The 16,759-nt window shown below is 40.5% G+C and overlaps 1 protein-coding gene across 6 annotated transcripts in view; it reads left to right on the forward strand.

Moving 5' to 3' along the window:
- Positions 1 to 16,759, forward strand: part of DOCK7 (dedicator of cytokinesis 7) — a 178,952-nt gene that overhangs the window by 56,661 nt on the left and 105,532 nt on the right. For all 6 annotated transcript variants that reach the window (XR_005010150.1, XR_005010151.1, XM_036753879.1 and 3 more), the window contains exons 10-14: positions 2,100 to 2,180; positions 5,187 to 5,352; positions 6,117 to 6,259; positions 6,541 to 6,634; positions 7,436 to 7,598. Coding sequence is in view for 4 of the 6 variants with exons in the window: in XM_036753879.1 (XP_036609774.1) it covers positions 2,100 to 2,180; positions 5,187 to 5,352; positions 6,117 to 6,259; positions 6,541 to 6,634; positions 7,436 to 7,598 (647 nt within the window). In the remaining 2 variants the exon portion in view is untranslated. The remainder of the gene's footprint in view (positions 1 to 2,099; positions 2,181 to 5,186; positions 5,353 to 6,116; positions 6,260 to 6,540; positions 6,635 to 7,435; positions 7,599 to 16,759) is intronic.

A 16,759-nucleotide genomic window follows, 5' to 3' on the forward strand; every position in this document is an offset into this window, starting at 1 on the left:
CATTAAAGAACCAGAGGGCTTGGAATGTGATATACTAGAAGGCAAAGGAGTTAGGGTTACAACCGGGAAACACTCAGAAAAATTGAACATAATCTTTCAGGGCAAAAGCGTGTCTAATTAAAAGACCAGAGCTGAATAAAAAATTTGACCTCCAAATACAAGTCTCAAGGGAAACTTAAAAAGGTAAAAAAAGAACAAGAAAGAGAAAGCATAAGAAACTACTGAAACTGTTTATGTTTCTATATGGCAAGATAATATTTATAACTCTTAACAACTTTATTACTATAAGAGCAATTAGATGTGTAAACAAAGTGTGGCTGTAAGGTGACTTTGATGGGATGATACCTCAAGAAACAAAATAAAAGGGTGAGAAAGAAAATTGTATTGGAAGAAGAAGAAGGGCTTAGATTGGAATAAATTATACCACACAAAAGAGGCATGAAAGAACTTTTATAATGGAAGGGAAGATGGGGGGAGGGGGCAAATCTTAAATCTTACAGTCCTCAAGATTGTCTCAAAGAGGCAATAACATACACACTTATTTGGATATAGAAATCTGTCTTACCCCATAAGGAAGTAAAAAGGGACAGGGGTAGTAGAAGCAGAGGCCTGATAAAAGGGAGGGCATATTGAGGAAGGTGATAATCAGATGTAAAATACTTGTAAGGAGGGAAAGAGTAGGGCGTAAGATAGTGAGGGGGATATACAAGCAAAAAATAGCATGGAGGGAAATACACATTTAGTTATCATAACTACAAGTGTGAATGGGATGAACTCACCCAAAAGGCAGAAGTGGATAGCAGAATGGATTAAAAACCAGAATCCTACAATATGTTGTTTACAAGAAACACATCTAAAGCAGAGAGATCCACACAGAGTAAAGGTAAGGGGCTGGAGCAGAGTCTGTTATGCTTCAGCTGAAGCAAAGAAAGCAGGGAAGCAATCCTGATCTCAGACAAAGCGGAAACAGAAGTAGATCTAATTAAGAGAGATAAAGAAGGAAAGTATAGCTTGCTAAAAGGTACCATAGACAGTGAAGTCATATTAATCCTAAACGTATATTCACCAGTGATATAGCATCTAAATTTTTTAAGAAGTTAAATGAAGTACAGTTTGTAGGTAATAAAACTATGCTAGTGGGAGACCTCAACTTTTCCCTCTCAGAACCAAAAAATAAACCAGAAAGGAGTTAAGGAGGTGAATAAAATTCTGGAAAACTTAGATATGATAGATTTCTGGAGAAAAATGAGTGGGAATAGAAAAAATATACCTTTTTCTCAGTATATGGCACCTACACAAAAATTGACCATGTATTAGGACATGAAAACCTTACAACCAAATGCAGAAAAGCAGAAATAGTAAACGCATTCTTTTTAGATCATAATGCAATAAAAATTACTTTCAATAATGGACAATGGAGAGATAAAAATTAATTGGAAATTAAATATTCTAGTCCTAAAAAATAGGTGGGTCAAAGAACAGTTGATAATTTCATTAAAGAAAATGGCAACAGTGAGACAACATGCCAAAATTTATGGGATGCAGCCAAAGCAGTACTTAGGGGAAAATTAACATCTCCAATTGCTTTCCATTAGTAAAACAGAGAAAAAGCAGATCAATGAATTGGGCATGCAACTAAAAAAAGTAGAAAAAGAACAAATTTGGCTTCATTAGATTGCCAAAGGTGAAGAAGTCTGTCTTTAGATAGTGACAGACTTAAATTTTCTTCAGAATTTTCTTTCATGTCACATGTTTCTGAATTTATCATTGCTGTATGCCCTTCCCTTCCTGGTGAACCATCTCTTGTGAAAATGATTTAAAAAGAGTCAAAAAGCAATTTGAGTTCAGGGCGTTTGACAGTCCATGAAATATTCCTTCTCCCACTTTCTCCCACCCACTGTGCTGGAGGAAGGAGGACCTGCTTTTTCTGCTCTCTTCTCCAGGGCCAGCCTCAGCCAGGACAATTGCAGAGGATTCAGTGGCTTTTTGTCATTGTTCTTTCTGTTTGCATCGTGGTGGAATTTGGTGGTTTTTTGTGGCATTGCTAAATTGGTGATTTGTTGTAAACGTAACCTGAAGTCCTCTTTTTCTTTTCTCAGCTGGAAAAAGTTCTACAACAGGGGGACATTGGAGAATGTGCAGAGCCATATATGATCTTCAAAGAAGCAGATGCCACGAAGGTGATCTCTCCCTTTCTCTCTTCATTTTTGTCTAGGGAAATAGAATATTAATTTCAAAATTTAACAATCTTTCTTTTTTAGTAGAAATTCAGACTGGCCTCCTTGCTTCCGTAAAGCCCATTCAAGCCATGGGCTCATAGATCTTGAGTTGGCAGGAACCATGGAAATTGTCGATTTCTGACCCTGGTCTTGAACCCCATCTGCAGTAATTCTGGCAGGTGATCCCTCAGCCCTCTGTGTTTGACAGGGATCTCAGTACCTTCTGAGGCATCCTTTTTTCTTACATTCAGTTCTCTTAGCTTAGGTCCTACATACAGTTATCCTTTCCATATCACGACTTTCTCCATTGTGGTTTTGATATATCATGGGTTGGTATAAGAAATTAAATGGGAATTTTGGCAAAGTTTTGTGGAAGCCGCAGATGACAAAGGCCAGCAGACGATGCAGAAAAATGTTTAGAAATTCAGAAATGACACAAATTATTGTATAATATCAACATTTTGTCTTTTAATACCATAAATATACACAATTTCTTTTTAAAGTTAAAACAAGTAAAAAGCTAGAGTTTGTGAAAAGAATGTGAAAGCCGGCAGTGGAAACACAAAGGCTAGAAATGTAGAGATAGCTTAAAAAGTTTAGTAACTAATGCATTAAATGTATGGTATCGTTAGGTAGAATATTACCTGCACATCATACATTTTACTGTTTAATAGCATAAATGAATGGGTACGCAATTTTTTTCTTTAAGATTAAATTTGTAGTAAAGGAACTGCAGTTCCACGTGCTGGTTTGGGATGCCACGCGTGTTTACGGCAGTCTCATGTGATTTCTCACAGGGTTGTTGCAGTGATCTCTGTATCTCAGGTTTCTTATATCTTGTGTTGTTTAAACATCATAAACTCTATCAAAATCATGGGTCCCAAGTGTCGTGTTCCTAGTGGTTCGGAAAGTGTTAGAGAAAAGTGAGGAGCTTGAAGGAAAAACTAGAATTGTTAGGTATGCTTCCTTCAGCAAAATGGCTGCTGTGGTTGGACATCATTATGGTGTTGATGAGTCGACCTTCAGGCATAATCAAGAAAAAAGAGGAGGAAATCCTAGAAGCCATGGTTTCAGCTACACCAACCGCTGCAGAGCATTTGCATAAACCATGAGATCTACATCTCTCTTGCATAGAAAGTGCAACCTTCTTTTGGGTTCAGAGTTGTTACCAAAAAGGCATTCTGGTAGACTCTGGCATCATAGGACAAAAGGCTAAGTTCTTATATGATTTCCTAAAGGAAAATGAAGGTCAAAGGTCTACCCCTATGGATTTTCAGGTCTGCAAAGGCTGGTTTGAAAGGTTTAGCCTACACAATCTAAAAGTAGTAGGAGAGGCAGCTGGGGAGTTTGCTGAAACCCTGGAGAATCTGATTGAAGAGAAAGGCTACAAACTGGAACAGATATTTAGTGCCGACGAAACTGCCCCATGTGGGAGAAAATGCCTCTGAGGACATGTGTCAGCCACGAGAAGCCAGCCCCAGGTTTCAAAGCTGCGCAGGGTAGGGTAGCCCTGCTCTTTTGTGCCAGCGTCATAGGGGTCATAATAAAGACAGCCCTGATATAGAAAGCTGCCCAGCCCTCGAGCTTTGAAAGGAAAAGACAAGTGCCAGCTGCCTGTCTTAAGGATGTTCAGTAAGAAACCATGAATGACCAAAGCACTTTTCCTTGACTGGCTCCATCAGTGTTTTGTGCCTGAGGTTAGAAAAGACCTTGCTAGCGAGGGATTCCCCTTTAAGGTGTCGTTGCTCCCAGCCACCCAAAACCCCATGAATTCCACAGTGAAGGTGTTGACGTGGGCTACGTGCCACCTAGCACAGGGTCTCTCATGCAGCCTCTTGATCAGAGGGTCATAAGGACATTTCAGGCACACCACACAAGCTATTCAAGGTTATTTTTAAAAATGTCTTTTGTCATACATGCCGTATGTTCAGTATCATTCTCAAATTTGTTTTGTTTTTTTAAACCATTTTCTTATTTCATATTTTTAAAATTTCTTTTTCATACAGTATTTTTGACCTACATATAGCCTATGACCGAATGCTTAACCCAGATTTTACAATAAGATACTGTAAACACCCCATAAAAGAAAAAGAAAAAATTCAGACTGCTTCTCTGGTATGAAGAGAGGGCCAAAAAATTTGACGTGGATATTCCAGATCACGGGGGCTGTGCCTCTGACCCCACTGATGTGGAAAGGGTGACTGTGCTGAAGAGGGTCATACTAATGGAATTGAGGGAAAAAACCCCCAAAAAATGAAAAATAATTTTTTTTTAAGCTAGAGATAAACCATTGAACCAGCCTTGCAAACTGGCCTACCATTTGGAGAAATACTAGACTAAGTCTCATAGTTCAGCTCTGAATTATTTGGAATTGTAATAAATACCTAACCTCTGGAACTCCTTGTACACTTTTATAGCTCTGAGATTGATTATTCTTGTGACGTAGTTACTGTAAATCAGATGTGTCCAAAATTCTTTTGCCCCCAGTCTTTTGCAAGAGGATAAGTGTTTTCAGTTTTGGGAGCTTGTCTAACTAAATCTCCATTTCTTTTTCTTCCAATCTCCTACATGTACTGGATTATCATCTCTGTGAGGACCAGAGACTGACCTTTATTCATCTCTGCATCCCCCACAGTGTCTCAAGTGCTCGTGTACTAGTTGCCCAATAAGGTTTATTGAATCAGCGAATGAATGAATGATACCTTTAGAGGCTGAACTTTTCATTGGCAGGGAGATGAGAAAAATACCTAATCTGTAGTATTTGTACCTATCTGTATTTGTGCAGAATGTGAGGTTGTTGAATCCATTCGAGTCCCTGCAGGGGGCTGGTCTCTGCATGGCCTCAGTGCCGTTATGGCCAGTGCTGGGGATTCTTTGCCTGCTCCGGAGGACTCTCTCAGGCGATCGCTTCTGGACCTCTTCTAGCACAGTAATAGAACATGTAGCCTTCTCTGCTTGTTTTCGCAGAACAAAGAAAAGCTGGAGAAGCTGAGGAGCCAAGCAGACCAGTTTTGTCAAAGACTGGGGAAGTACCGCATGCCTTTTGCTTGGACAGCGATTCACCTGATGAATATCGTCAGCAGCGCTGGGAGTTTGGAAAGAGATTCCACCGATGTAGAAATCAGTACTGGAGGTACAGGAGCGGCCCAACTCTTGTGGATGATCCTTCTTCCTGGCCTTTCTAGTCCTTGGAATCTGAGTCAGAGATGATACAGTGTGATTCAGTAGTAAACCGCATATATAGCCCCTGGGCTGCTTGGAAGCAAGGCAAGGCAGCTGCTTTTGTTTCAGATCACCCTGTTAAGGCTGAGGGTGCATTCCGAGTGGAGAATCGCCAACTGCACATCCCTTTAGCTAATTCTGAGTGTCTTTGAAACCAGGAACTGCATCTCCCCCCACAGGAGCCATATGTAAATCTTGCACGATAAATACTTAGGCTAGTTAATAGCACACCTGTGGGATTGTGGTAAAACAACCATAGATCTCTCTTACTTGCAGGAATAAAGTAATAACTGCCACTTTGATAGTTCTGTAAGATTTGTCAAGTGCTCTAAGTACACCGTCTCCTTTGATCCTCTCTCTACCCCTAGGCCCTGCATACCTCCATTTCAGAGATGAGAAAACTGAGGTTCCTCAGAGTTCCCTGACTGTGCTCACACACTCAGTGAGGGTCAGGGGGACTGCTCATATCTAAGCCTTCTCCTCCTGATACCTGTCCTCTCTCTGATGTGTAACCTTGCCTCTTGGCAGGTTCTGGTGCTTCAGGAGTGTGGGCTCTTGAGCGTAACTATGTGCTTTTTCCATGGTTTCTCCCTACCGAGAATACTTCTGTATTTAGAATTATTGGCTTAAAACTGATTTTAATTCACTGGACATTCTATTTTCTTCCCTTGGTAGAACGCAAAGGATCATGGTCCGAGAGGAGAAATTCCAGTGTTGTTGGCAGACGGTCCCTAGAAAGAACAACAAGTGGAGACGAGGCTTGTAGTCTTACAACCTTTCGACCGGCGACCCTCACAGTGACAAACTTTTTTAAGCAGGTATTTTTTGGTAACCCACATCAGGAAGTTTGAGTGACAATGTAACCCCCTTGAGTTGTGGCTTCACAAAGGCTGAACAGACTATAACTGTGATTGAATGCATACAGAAGATTGAGAGATAGACGAATAAGAGCAGGGAATAAGTGGTGCTAATTCATAATCATACTTCTGTTGACTTAGGAACCACTTCACCGGTTCCAGTAGGGCAGTAGGAAATCTGAATTTTTCTTCTCTCAGTTGCATATTCCCAATAAAACATGTGCTTTCTTTTTTCAAAACAGGAAGGAGACCGCTTAAGTGATGAGGATCTATACAAGTTTCTTGCTGATATGAGAAGACCCTCTTCTGTCTTACGGAGATTAAGACCCATCACAGGTACGTGTTGATCTTGGAGGAACAGGATTAGAAGCGTTTTTGTTTTGTTTCTGATTGCCATGTTATTTATTTCTCCTGTTTCACAGATGTGCCCTACGTCCTTAGGTGTTCCATGTGACAGTAATGCCTCACCTTCACCTCATTAAACTTTTAAGATATATAGCTCGAACACAAGGGAATTGGGAAACTGATTCTTTACTCGCTGAAATGGGGAGATAGTTTCACGCAATGTCTAAAAATAGATTTTTTCCGCCCCACACAGGAAAAAGCAATAATTTTTCAGTAAGTTTTTATAATAATTAAAAACTGTGAACATAATAATTATTAAAAATAGTATTGACTTGAGGCCACATTTCAGAGTAAAATTTTGCTTATTCCTTCCAAAGTCGACATCAACTTATCTACTCTGGCTGCAGAGAGCAAAGTACTTTAAGAGTCCGTTGCCAATGTGGGAAATCTTATCTGATTTTTGAAACATTGAGTGTCTTCCTCTAGAGCTCTTGTGACTGAATAGATAGCTTTCCCATCTGTAAATTCTTTGCAAATACTAGTCACTTACCAAATGGTTGTTGAATTTCTCAACAACATGTTCAATTTTGGATTAGTTTGGGTCATGAATGAGGAACGTGAAATGAAGAGAATTAGATGGTTACTCATTTTGTTCCTTTTGGAGGTTCTCTAGGTTTCCAGATAAGGAACTCTGTACACATTCAGGTCGCTCCTTTGTCCAAAGCAGTTTGAATACAGATTCTGAACTCTGTTTTCTTTTCGTTGTTGTAGTAATCCTTTTTTAATGTGCAGCTCAGCTGAAGATCGACATTTCTCCTGCACCAGAGAATCCCCACTACTGCCTGACCCCCGAATTGCTGCAAGTCAAACTCTACCCTGACAGCAGAGTTAGACCTACTAGGGAAATTCTGGAATTTCCTGCCAGAGATGTGTATGTTCCTAACACGACTTACAGGTAAGAGCTTTTCATTTGACGTCAAGGAAGGGGCATTAGATTAACTGCCTAAAGACCCAAGCGTAGAACCTGGCGTGAAGGAGGAGACAAAGATGTGCGGACTCACAGTGCAAAGAAACCTAGTACCCCCTCCTCCAGCCTTCTGGCCCTCCCAGAACCCCTTAACACAGCCTTTAGAAGTAATGAAAGAAATCACCTTCATAAAATCTTAATAATAGAAGCAGATGTTGAGAGGTCAGGAATTTACGAAATTTTTAAACCTCCTTTGCCTGGATAATTCCAGAATCTATTTTTTAATCCATTTCAGTCTTTAAAAATGTCCTATCCCAAGGAACGTTTCCAATGGCTAACCTAAAGATATTGTTTCATGTTTAAATTCATTTCCTTGTGTTCAGTTTTGACCAGGTGAGTAAAATGGCTTTTTACTGTCCTTTGTATAACTCCTCATATATTGGAAGACGATTCAATCATTCTGCAAATTTTCCTTTGCTGGGTGAAATGACTGCAGCATCTTAACCTTTCTTCTTGAGCCTTTTTTTTTAACCATTTCATTGTCTTTTGTCTCTTCTCTGAAACCCCTTATGAATTCTTCTATCGCCTCTTGGTATGAGTCATAGAATTTTAGAGCTAGAAAGGACATAGAAATCCTCTATTCCAATTTACTCATTTTATAGATAAAATTAACTGCATCCCAGAGAGTCACTTAGTTAAGCTCAACAGATGTTTGATCTGAGGTTTAGACTTGAACCCCTGCTTGTTTGGGGCATGGACCCAGTCGTTAAACTCTGTTTGCACATGGCATTCTGCACTATTTTAGCAGATCAATATTGTATCTGTTTTGGATTAAATTTTCGATTTGTTATTCAAAAGGTTATATATTTCTGAGTGTGCTTTTCATTAACTTCAGTGATCCACGGATGAGCGTGTATTATTACTGTTGTCAGTAATTATAAGTGTTGGGGCAGGTGGTATAGTGGACAAGATGCCTACTTGCTTTTCAATGAAAAAGTCTTCAGAGATTCCATTCAGCCTTTGTTTTATTATTGGAAAAGCTGAAACGTTTTTAAAGTGCTCTTGAGAAACACTGACATTTTCCTTAAATGTTAAGAATAGTATCAGCAGTTACGACCGGTTAATTACTATAATTTTAAACGAATAGTTCCACAGCCCCCATCACCAGTGAAGATGGATGAGTCCAAGGGGAGATAGGCTGGCTTTTAAATAACAGTCATTCTGACTGTATATAAAACACACGGATTCCTTAGTCTACTGTGCGGAGGTCCTGTTCTCTTGTTCCTGATTGAAAAACAGCTAGTTGTTTGACTAAGTGTGATTTTTGCTAAGATTAGATGTTAAAATATTTAAGAAATGTTTACTGTAGTAGAGATAACTTTCAGAATGTGTAGTAAGGTGTCTTTTTTACATGGACCTTTCTTGCCGTCATTTCATAGCGTGTCACTGTGGTACTCAGTGCTAAAAACATCCGGCAGCAGCGGTGGCGCTATGAAACGACTGCCAGGAAGGCCAGTGAGGCCACTGATCAATAACATTTCCACTCCCGTATTGATCTCAATGTGGCTGATGGTCCACAGGGGCTCAGGGCCTTGCCTTCGTTGACAGATTGGAAAGATCTGTGTGGCAAAATGGTTGGAATGCTTTTGATTTTGATTTATTTGATATTTATTTATCATTTGTTTGATATACTTGATGTAAATGCACACCATGAAGGAGCTTACTTGTTAGAGCAGTACCTTGAGGTACCATTTTTTTTCATCCTACGCTGTTTTATTAAAGGTCTACACAATTCTGAAAATAAACCATTCAGCTTTAGGAATAGATTTATGGAAATTGAGCGTGAGAGTAGGCCTTGAAAGGTCATCTAGACCATCCCACTGTAAATTGTCCTGCTAATTACAGAACCTGACGTTCATCCCAAGCATTAAATGGTGAGTGTAATAGAGGAGCCAAAATTTTTTTCTTGGGTTCATTAAAAATCTCACAGAAGGGTTCATTCTTCTCCCATGAGTGAGCAGTTTATTCCCAGGGAACAGCAGCCCCATCTATGCTCATCAATAAGGTTAGCCGTGTTCCTTTTAAACATTTATTGAACACGAGCCCGTGCCATAGACTTTAAGAGTTTTCATCAGGGTAAATTGGTTTCAGGTTAAAATTGTGCCTAACCATATTCCTTCTTGTATTTTGTGCAACCCTATAAAAAATTCTCCAGTAAAATGCTCATAACCTGTTAACAAACCTTACCATTGATAAATTGTGGTAAGTGACGTGAAGATTATTAAGTTTCATATTTTATGGAGATGATTGTGCTGCTACGTGAGTAATATGTTACCAGAGAGAGCTATTGAAGCAAGGAGGATACATTATTTTGTTCCAGAAAGAGATTAATTAGTTTCTAAATGAAGGGCATCCTCGAGGAAGTGAACAAAGTTTGGGAAATGGAAGTAGTCGAGTCAGGTTAGTCTCCTTCTCCTTAGTAGTCCTTTTCCCTACTGCTGTATTTTCTAGAAAATAAGTCATATTCTTACTCAAATACATGATGAGGAGGAAGATGTCAATCACATATTTTAATTAAAGCCTACCTCAAGTTTCATTGGAAATGCATATCTGAAAATACCACGTAATATGTGACCAGAGGTGGTATGTTAAATTTTGGAACATACGGGCCCATGATCAAGACTTGATAGCGTGATTTATTATGAATTAATAAATAAATAATAAAAAACATTTATTAAGAGTTTACTCTGTGCCAAGCACTGTTTTGGTGCTGGGAATATAAATATAAGTAAGCAAGTCAGTCTCTGCCCTCAAGGAGCTTATACGCTAATATGGAAACACAGCAGATGTTGGGGATGAAAGGAGAGGGAGAGGAGTTTTGGGCGCTAGAGCTGCACAGTACGGAAGGGGAAAGGAGGTATCATCCACAGATGGTGAGTGAAGTGACTGGGAAGGAAGAAGCAAACACAGGGAGCATGGGGCTGATGGTTTCTTAATTAAAATCCCACACTCAGCGATGTCAACTCTCAGGACGACATACGGAAGCCTTATTCCTCTGAGAGCTGAGAATTGGATGTTCTTGATTCGCACTCTTTATAGTTTCCATCTGTTGGAAGGTGGAGGACTTAATTCTGACCCCTGAGGAAAAGCTAATTGCTAAATTGGAAGTGATGAGAACCACGGGCAAGAGTAACCATGTAACTTGTAACGTCCAAGGAAGGAGATGCTGAGCAGAGTCAGAAGCGGAGTGTAGGAAAAGTAGGTTTCATACCACTTGAGAAGGAAGCGACCAGTCCAAGGTCCCTTACTGCTCTGGCAGGAAGTATCAGAGAAGAGATCTGGCATCTCTGGTGATCCTATCCATAAGGAAGAGTGTGAGTAAGGCACAGAGAGTTCTGGAGGACAGAGCGCAGACCGGTTTGGCTGGAGTAGAGAGCATGCATGCAGTGTGGTCTAGAGGAATGTTAGAAAGGCCATTTGGCATCAGCTTGGGGAGGGAGGACTTTCAGTGCAGGACAGAGGAGCTCCCACTGACTCAGCAGCCAGGAGGACTGCTGAAGCTTTTTGAGCAGGGGAGTGACCATAATCAGGGCAAGTCTGGTTACAGAAATAAGGATGGATTAGAGTTTGGAGGCAGTGGAATCAGGGAGAAGAGGAAGGACATCCAGGAAGTCACTGGGCTTTAGCATCAGAAAACCTGGCTTAAACCATGCCCCTCCCTCCCCCACCCACCTCAGGCTTACTAACTGTGACTTTGGGTAGGAACCTGTCTCCCACCAGCGCGGCTGTCTTCCCCTGTGAGGTTACCTTCCACCTGCTCATGTATAAACCTAGAAATTTCCATGTTTTCTCCCCCATAAGAATGTAAACTCCTTGATGGCAGGGGCTGTTTTTACCTTTCTTTGGATCCTTAGTGTTTAGTGCAGGGCCTGGCACATAACAGGTGCTTCATAATGCTTTTTGGTTGATTGGAAAAGATGAGCTGGTCACATAGCAGGAGGGAGGCTAGAACAATGCAGGAAGATCATGAAAAAAGTCAAGAACTTGGGAAAGAAGACACAAAAAATACTGAAGAAAATAACAACTTGAAAAACAGAATTGGCCAAACGGAAAAAGAGGCACAAAAATTCACTGAAAAGAAGAGCTCCTTAAAAAGTAACATTGACCACATGGAAAAAAGATATACATGAATGCACTGAAGAAAAGAACTTCTTAAAAAGCGGAATGGGCCAAATGGAAAAGGAGGTGCAAAAACTCACTGAAGAAAATAATTACTTAAAAAATTAGAATTCAGCAAGTGGAAGCCAATGACTCCATGAGACATTAAGAAACAAGAAGACGAAATCAAAAGAATGAAGAAAAAAAGGAGAAAATGTGAAATATCTCATTGGAAAAACAACTAACTTGGAAAATAGGTTGAAGAGAAATAATTTAAGAATTATTGGACTTCCTGAAAGCCCTGATTAAAAAAAAGAGCCTAAGGGGCAACTAGGTGGTACAGTGAATAGAGCACTGGCCCTGGAGTCAGCAGGACCTGAGTTCAAATCCAGCCTCAGACACTTGACACACTAGCTGTGTGACCTTGGGCAAGTCACTTAACCCCAGTTGCTTTTCCTTCCCCCTCCCTCTCCAAAACACAAACAAAAAAGAACATCATCTTTTAAGAAATTATCAAGGAAAACTGCCCTGATAGTCTAGAACCAGAGAGTAAAATAGAAATTGAAAGGATCTACCATTCACCTCCTGAAAGAGATTCCCCAGATGAAAACTTCCAGAAACATTATAGCCAAATTCCAGAGCTCCCAGGTCAAGGAGAAAATATAGCAAGTAGACAGAAAGAAAGAATTCAAATTTTATGGAGCCACAGTCGGGGTAATGCAAGATTTAGCAGTTTCTACATTAAAGAAGTGGGAGGTCTGAAATTTGATATTCCAGAGGGCAAAGGAGCTAGGATGACAGCCACGAATCACCTACCCAGAAAAACTGAGTGTAATCCTTCAGGGGAAAAATGGGTGTTCAGTGAAATAGAGGATTTTCAAGCATTCTTGATGAAAAGACCAGAGTTGAATAGAAAATTTGTTTTCAAATACAAGACTCAAGAGAAGCATAGAAAAGTAAACAGGAAAGAGAAATCATGAGAGATTTAATAAGGTTAAACTGTTTACATTCCAACATGAGAAGATGATAATTATAAGGCCTAAGAAGTTACTTATTATTCGAGCCGTTAGAAAGAGTACACACAGACAGTGGGCACAGGTGAGAGTTGAAAATGATGGGATGATATCTAAAAGAATAAAATTAAGGGGTGAGAAAGAGGAGTACACCAAGAGATGAGGAAAGAGAAAGGTAGAATGGGGTCAACTTTCTCACATAGGAGAGATGCAAAAGAATTTTTGCAGTGGAGGGGAAGTTGGGGAACATAGGGGGGAATGCTTGAACTTTATTTTCATTGGAATTGGCTCAAAGAAAGGGATAACTCACATGGGCATAGAAATCTATTTTACCCTACGGGAAAGTAGGAGAAGAAGAGCATAGAAAAAGAGAGGGAGCAGCTGATAGAAAGTAGGGTGGATTAGGGGAAGTGGTGGTCAGAAGGAAAACATTTTTGAGTAGGGACAGGTTTAAAGGAGAGAGTGAGTAGGATAAACAGATGGAGGGAAATACACAGTAATCATCATTGTGAAAAAAGATATAGGAAGTTTCTCTGATAAAGGCCTCGTTTCTAAATAAATAAAAATTGCCATTTCCCAATTGATAAATGATCAAAGGATATGAACAGGCAGTTTTCAGATGAAGTAATCAAAGTTATAAGAAAAAATGCTCTAAATCACTATTAAGGAATGCAAATTACAACAACTCTGAGGTGCCACCCCACATCTATCAGATTGGTTAATAAGGCAGACTAGGAAAATGACAGATATTGGAAGGGATATGAGAGAATTGAGACACTCATGCACTGTTGGAGTTGTGAACTGATAGAACCATTCTGGAAAGCAATGTGGAATTATGCTCAAAGGGACATAAAACAATGCATACCCTTTGACCTAGCAATACCACTACTAGGTCTGTATCCCAAAGGGATTAAAAAAAAAAGAAAAAGAAAAAGAACCTATGTGTAACCGAAATATTTCTAGCAGCTCTTTTTGTGGTGGCAAAGAATTGGAAATTGAGGGGATACCCATCAATTGGGGAAATGGCTGAACAAGTTATGGTATATAATTGTGAAGAAATACTATTGTGCTGTAAGAAATGACAAGCAGGATGCTTTCAGAAAAACCTGGAAAAACTTACATGAACTGATGCAAAGTGAGCAGAACCAGGAGAACATTCTACACAGTAACAGCCATGTTACATGATGTTCACCTGTGAATGACTTAGCTGTTCTCAGCAATCCGGTGATCCATGGCAATTCCAAAGGACTCATGATGAAAAATGCTATCTACCTCCAGAGAAAGAACTGATGGAGTCTGAATGCAAATTGAAACATACTCTTTTTTGGTTGGGTTTTTCTTTCATAGCTTGACTAATCTGGAAATATGTTTTGCAGGACTGCACATGTAAAGCCTAAATCAGATTGCTTTTCCTTCTCAAGGAGGGAGAAGGGAGAGAATTTGGAACTCAAAATTTTTAAAAATAAAAAAATTTGTTTTTACATATAATTGGAGAAAAATAAAACGATGCATCAAAAAATTTTTTTTAGAAAGGCAGAGGATCCTATAGCAGAGGATGCTTACACAGGGATGGGCTGCACCACTGTGCAAGCCATCTCATCTCCCCTGACCTTGGTTTTTTCATTTTTAAGTGATAGCAATAACAGCTCCGTCAAAGGTTTGTTGTGAGGATCAGAGACAATGTCCGATAAAGTGCCGTTTCAAGCGCACCCTTGGATTCTGTTTATCTGTGTAGCCCTCTTACTCCTTTGCTAGCTAAGAAGCCCCTCAAGGGGCAGGTTTGTGTGGTTTCTCATCCTTATATTCCCAACCTCTAGTTTAATGCTTTATGACTACGGTAGGTGCTTAACAAATGTTTAGTGTTGAAGGCCATGAAATTAGAGGAGATCCACTTGTCAAAATAACAACAAATTCATTTGTAGGAGACAAAAGCCTAGAATCTAGAGCAAGCAGTGACAGAAGGGAGGTTTGAAGAGGGCTTAGCCCTTCTAGCCATCAAGCTGCACTGTAAAGCGGGACTCATTCCAACTCCCTGGTCCTGCTTTCAAAATATAAGCAACTAAATTGGGGAGAAAACCAAATGAGCAAGACCCAGGAAGAGTCCAGCCTAGCTGCCCATGAGTCAGTAAATCTCAGAATAGAAATGACTCATGGAAGGGGTCCTCATTTGACAGGAACAGCACATTCCCCATGGTCTACCACAAGAAGCTTTGAATGCTGGTGTAAATAGATGTCAGCAGTCATAGCTCTTGTTTCTCTTTAAAGAGGCCAGAAGGAGGTTCCTTTCACAAGTGTGGCTAGTCAGAAAATTCTTAATTAAAGGATCAAAATGATCATTTTAGACAATTTTCTTTTTGTAAAATTTGAAAGCTTTTGCATAGACAAAATCAGTCCATGTAGAATCATGAGAGACTCTTGAATGGGGAGAACCATCTTTGCCTTAAATACTGCTGCTAACTGTGTAGTATCCAAGATGGACAACAGGGAATTGCCACAGAAACCAAGAGTTACTTCTCATGGTGGCTGGGAGCAGAGGGAAAGATGCAGAAAGTAGAGCCAGCAGTTACTAGGATGTAGAAACAAAAGGCATGAATAGACATTTAACACACATGCGTGCGCGCGCGCACACACACACACACACACGGGCATTTTTTAAAAAATAGGGTGAGTTTCCTAAGAAAAGACCCAGAAGTGAAAGGGCTGAAGCCTGGTTCTCCAGGAGCCTAAGGAAGTGAGCGGAATTGGCAAAGGAGCCACATAGGAAATCAGTGGAGAGATGGAACCGTATTGTGTCTCTAGGAGCAAAGCGGGGTAGGGGGAGCAGTTGGTATGGTGAGGAAGACTTGTAACCAACAGAGAGGTCAAAGGATAAGGACTAAACCAAGGTCTCTAGAGTTGGCATTTTGGACTTCATTGGTAGCCATAGAGCATGTATCCAGCAAGTGCTTAATAAGTGCTTGCTGATTATCGGGGACAGAATCCATTCTAACTTCGTCGCATCCCAGTAATGCATCCCACAGAGCCACTACACCATCTGTTCAAGCCGGACTTCACGGACTTAATGGAATGAAGAGAAATGCTCTACTTTCATAATGTCACAAGGTAGAAGTTGAGAAAAAAGATTCAGGAAAAGTTAAGAGTGAATTCAATGATAAATAATTGGCATTATAATAATGACTGAATTTATATAACATTTTAACGTTTGTAAAGTGCTTTAGAAATGTTATCTCATTTCATCATCACAACCCTGGGAAATACATGCTTTGATTATTGCCCTTCTGCTGGTGAGGAAATGAAGACTGAGAGCAAGTGACTTGGCCAGGGTTAATGAATTAAGAATCATTTATTAAGCACCTACTGTGTGCCAGGTACTGTGCTAAGCACCAGGGATACAAAAAGAGGTGAAGGACAGTACCTGCCCTCATAGAAGCTCGAGCCTAGTGGGGGAGACAAGATGCGGACCAGAGGAGGGTTGGGGAAGGCTTCCCTTAGGAGGCGGGTTTTAGATGGCCCTTCAAAGAAGCCAGTGAGGTGGAGGAGCCACAAGAGGGAGGCTCTTGTTTGCGGGATAGCCGGGGGGCCAGTGGAGGGTACGTGTGGGAGAGGGAGGTGTAAGAAGACTGGAATGGGAGGAGGGGGCAGGTTCGGAAGGGCTCTGAATGCCACACAGAGCATTTGATGTTTGATTCTGGAAACTGGAGTTTATTGAGTAGAGGGGTGACACGGTCGGACCTGCACTTTGGTGACTGAAGGAAGGATGGATTCGAGTGGGGAGAGCCTTGAGGCAGGTGATCTCCCCAGCAGCGATCGCGGTGATCCAGGCACGAGATGAGAAGGGTCTGCATCAGGGTTGGTGCAGCATCAGAGGGGAGAAGGATGCAGATTTGAGATGTTATCAATGTGAAATCAACAAGCCTTGGCAATACTTGTATCTAGGGGGTGAGAGATGGTGAAGGATGCAGATGGCCTCATGCATTG

This window comes from Trichosurus vulpecula, chromosome 4, assembly GCF_011100635.1.
Source record: "Trichosurus vulpecula isolate mTriVul1 chromosome 4, mTriVul1.pri, whole genome shotgun sequence".
NCBI lineage: Eukaryota > Metazoa > Chordata > Mammalia > Diprotodontia > Phalangeridae > Trichosurus > Trichosurus vulpecula.